Source organism: Alligator sinensis, unplaced genomic scaffold (genome assembly GCF_000455745.1).
Source record: "Alligator sinensis unplaced genomic scaffold, ASM45574v1 scaffold1295_1, whole genome shotgun sequence".
Lineage (NCBI taxonomy): Eukaryota > Metazoa > Chordata > Crocodylia > Alligatoridae > Alligator > Alligator sinensis.
The window spans coordinates 1301995-1305696 of NW_005841880.1; the positions used below are offsets into that span (position 1 = coordinate 1301995).

Here is a 3702-nt window from a genome sequence, read left to right on the forward strand (position 1 = left end):
TCCAAACTCCTGCCTAGGCACATGCATCAGATATCTGGGTGACCTCTCATGCATACACCCTGATCCAAAAGGATCGACGGCTGCCAGCAAGTAAGGTATATTGGTTTCCATCCTGGTGGGGAAATAACCTGCCAGCTGTAAGGGCTCCACCTGAAAGCACTTCTCACAGGGAAGCAAGAGGATTCCACCTTTGCATTTCTGGAAGGAGCCTGGACTCAGGGGGCCATGAAATCAGCATGTGGGCAATGAGGCACCGGTTGGCTGGATCATGGCGCAACACGTGGCCTGCACATAGCCCAGCCTCGGCCCCTGCGTTGGGCCAGTGCCGAGGTGTCTGATGAGAGACCCAGTGAGGATTATTGCTCCGGGGAAGGCCCAAGAGCTGCTGCCTGCAGGGGATTATGCACATGATTCCTAGGGCTGCTACAACGGATTAGCCCTGCACTAAACTGTTGTATGCCAGGGTAGGAAGGAGAGGAATGCAGGCATAGCACCCTTCCTGTGCATGACTGCTGCCTGCAGCTAGCCTGGTTTTGGCTCCTTCACACATGTGGAGCAGGGTATGCTTCCTCCTCCACAACTCCCAGCAAGACTATACAGGCATTGCTTTCAACACTTTTATTGCAATGAGGCAATAGATCCCAGGTTGTGAACACACAACAGCAGCTCTATCCCGCACAGGCCACCGGCCCAGTGAAGCTTTCCTCCCGCAAGTGTACGCCAGGCTTTCAGGTCTGCCTCACCAGCAGTCTGGTTTGAAGACAGGCCGTCATGGGGCTGGGTAGGAAGGCTCCACAGGGAGCAGGTGAGCCAGTGCAGAGCAGAGGGGGTAGTACAGCTAAGTGAGCAGCTTTACAGGTAGTAGGGCAGGTCCTTCTCGATCACCTGTGCGGAGAGGAGGGGTAGAGTCAGGCTGGGCTGGCCCCTGCTGGAGGCATTAACCCCGGCCCCAAACCACTGCCAGCTGCTTCAATCCCACCCTACAGCCAGAAACACACACTGCTGAGGACCCCGAGACCTCCCAGCCATGAGGGGCATGGCTTCCTTCTGCGCAGTGGTAGGAAGGAAATACAGCCACGTCCCAGAGGCGGCCTCACAGCTGGCTGGAGGTGGTCCAGTGTGCAACTCGTCTGGATAATGAGGGCAGCCCAAGCTGGGACTAGCAAACGGCCAGACTCCCTCCCCCTCCCCATGGAAGCTGTGCCTGGGCATCAGTGTCCCATCCTCCGCCCCGACAAGGCAGACTTACAATGGGATCTTCCATCGGGCTGTATCTCTTCACCACCTGGCCCTGCCGGTCAATAAGGAACTGTGGGGTCAGAGAGAACACGTGAGCCCATGTGCGGGGCCAGAAGCGCCTGCAGCCCCAGTGCACAGGTCCCCAGCCCGGAGCCCATGGCTCTGGACAGACCAGGGACCTTCTCTCCCCTTCCCAAGGGAACCAGACAGAAGCAGTGCTGTCAGGTGATAAGTGCCGGCCCAGGAGCAGGGCTCACTATATCCCACACCTTTTGCAGCTCTCTGCTGCTCTCCCGCAGCTCATCTCCTGGGATCCCGCAGGATCACATTGACCGAGACTTTCCCCAAGCCAAACCCCCATGAGAAGAGAGCCGAGTCCTACCTTTGTGAAGTTCCACTTTATTGCACTAGGAGAAAGAGAGAACATCAGTGAGATGGCAGGTGGCACAGCCATTCCCATTGCTAGACATTGCTCAGCCCCACAGCCAGGCCTGGCACTGCCCGAGGGCTTCTTGCAACCCAGCAGGGACAAGCACACCCCCTCCCCTCGTAGCCCTGGTGCTGCATCAGCTGCACCGCTGGCAGCGAGAGGCAGGTGCCCCCATTTTATCCAGGGGTCTGTCTGCCCCCTCTCCAGTCCCACCAGGGCTGGGCTGCTCCGCTCCGCACTCACTTCCCCAGGGTGCCCCTGCCTTTGGGCTGCTCCTTCAGCCACTTCCACAGAGGCAGGGCATGATCCCCGTTGACATCGATCTTGCTGAACATGTCAAACTTCACTCCATAGCTTTCAGCAAAGGCTTTGATCTGGGCATTGTCTCCCGGTTCCTGCAGGAGAGGACAGCAGTGAGGGGTGAGTGGTTTAGGAGCAGGAGTCATGCATCCAGCTGAGACAGGAAAGTGCTTGCTTCCAGAGGGCAGCGGCTGTTCCTCAGTCCCACTTACTGCTGGGACAGGATGGCAGGGAGCTTACAGGCCACAGCTCTACCGAAAGGCTTGGCAGATCCAGGTTCTGCGTTCTTATGCTCAGAGCCACCCCCAGCTCTCCTGTGCCTGGCTGCAGCGAGCCCAGACCAGCTCGGCAAGCTGGGACTTTACCGCATGGTAGGGACGGAGGTCCAGCTCCCTGCAGGCGTGTACGTGGACCTGCCACGAGCGGTGTCATGAGAGGCACCAAGGCCAGAACAAGCCAGAGCCCAACCTCCTCCCAACCCAAGCAGCAGCCCCCCTAGCACCCGTCTGCTGGCACGGGTGCAGTGTGGCCCCATTTCCCCAGAGGTTTAGTGTACCAAGATGCATGTGTGGGAATGGGGGCTCGCCACAGCCCTCAGAGCCTGCCCCCCACGGAGCATTGCAGTAGGCAGGCACCACTTACCTGCTTCCCAAACTGATTGCAGGGGAAGGCCAGGATGCGTAAACCTCTCTCAGCGTATCTGGCGTACATATCGACAAACTGAGTGTAGTTTACGTCCGTCTTGCCTCATTTCGAAGCCACGTTGGTGATGATGCAGACCTGGCCCCTGGGGAGAGGCAGGGAGCGGTGGCAGTTAGTGCAGCAGGGGCAGGGTGGGGCGAGACGCTGATAGCGGCACAGGGGGCCCCTACGAGGTCGGTCGCACGGAGGGGAAGTGCTCTGCAAACCGGCTCCTCGCTCACTCCCGTTCCTAGGGCTCCTGCACCCAAGGTCGTGCCCCCACCCCCCAGCCTGGCAGGGACGGTCCCTCTGTGGCCACGCCACCGCTTCTCGGCTTTGTTGCTAAGAGCTGTCCCTCCTCCCCAGAGCCTAAAGGTGCTGCTCCCTCCCCAACCCCGTTCCCCAGGCTGCGGGCACCAGATCTCCCAGCGTCATTGCTGTGCAAGCTCAGAGAGAGCAAGGCAAAGCCCACCGGGCCAGGCTCAGCCGCACAAGCCCCTTGCTGCTTACTGGTACTTTTCCAGGGAAACATCATTGCCATCAATGTCCTTGGCATGGAAGTAGTAGATGGATTTGGCAGAGCGCCAGTCTTCATCCACCTGGGCACACTGCAAAACAGCCAAGACCCAAGGTCAGGCTCCCAGCACAGGCATCACCCCGGCCTGGGTGCAAACCCACCAGACAACAGCAGCACAGCGAGGCTGCTCTACTCCCAGCCCCAGCCAAGCCCCTCCCTCCCCTGGCTCGGAGGATCTGGATCACGCAGCACTCCCTCGCCTGGGGACCTGCTTGTCTCCTTCCCAGGAACAACCCTCTACCAACCACCACCAAGCATTTTGCAACCCAGCCCTTGGATAACACCCGTCGCCCAGCCCAGTGTCTGTGCCAGACTCGCGTGTTCGTTTGCTGGGGAGGGAGATTGGCACAGATGTTGGCTGCTTCTCCCCGTCTTATGGCTTTGATGTTCCTGGCACAGTAACTCTGACCCTAGCAGTGCAAGCTAGGACAACCTAAGGCCTGCACAGGGCAGCTCCTTTAGTCTTTCAGGTTTC

At 59.2% G+C, this 3702-nt stretch overlaps 1 protein-coding gene across 1 annotated transcript; it reads right to left on the bottom strand.

Moving 5' to 3' along the window:
- Window positions 1-598: 598 nt before the first annotated feature.
- On the bottom strand, window positions 599-3310 carry GPX4 (glutathione peroxidase 4). The gene is made up of 6 exons (XM_014528032.2): window positions 3161-3310; window positions 2612-2756; window positions 1913-2064; window positions 1622-1646; window positions 1250-1309; window positions 599-885 (listed from the first exon to the last, which is right to left on the bottom strand). The coding sequence occupies exons 2-6, from the start codon at window positions 2678-2680 to the stop codon at window positions 853-855; spliced, it is 339 nt and encodes a 112-aa protein (XP_014383518.1). The 5' UTR covers window positions 2681-2756; window positions 3161-3310; the 3' UTR covers window positions 599-852.
- Window positions 3311-3702: the final 392 nt, after the last annotated feature.

Excerpts from the sequence above, each read along its gene's own strand:
- GPX4 (XM_014528032.2), bottom strand. The coding sequence starts at position 2,680 with ATGTACGCCAGATACGCTGAGAGAGGTTTACGCATCCTGGCCTTCCCC. Across the intron at positions 2,065-2,611 it reads GCAATCAGTTTGGGAAGCAG|GAACCGGGAGACAATGCCCA; the intron begins GTAAGTGGTGCC and ends CCTCTCCTGCAG. Across the intron at positions 886-1,249 it reads GCCCGATGGAAGATCCCATT|GTGATCGAGAAGGACCTGCC; the intron begins GTAAGTCTGCCT and ends CTCTCCGCACAG.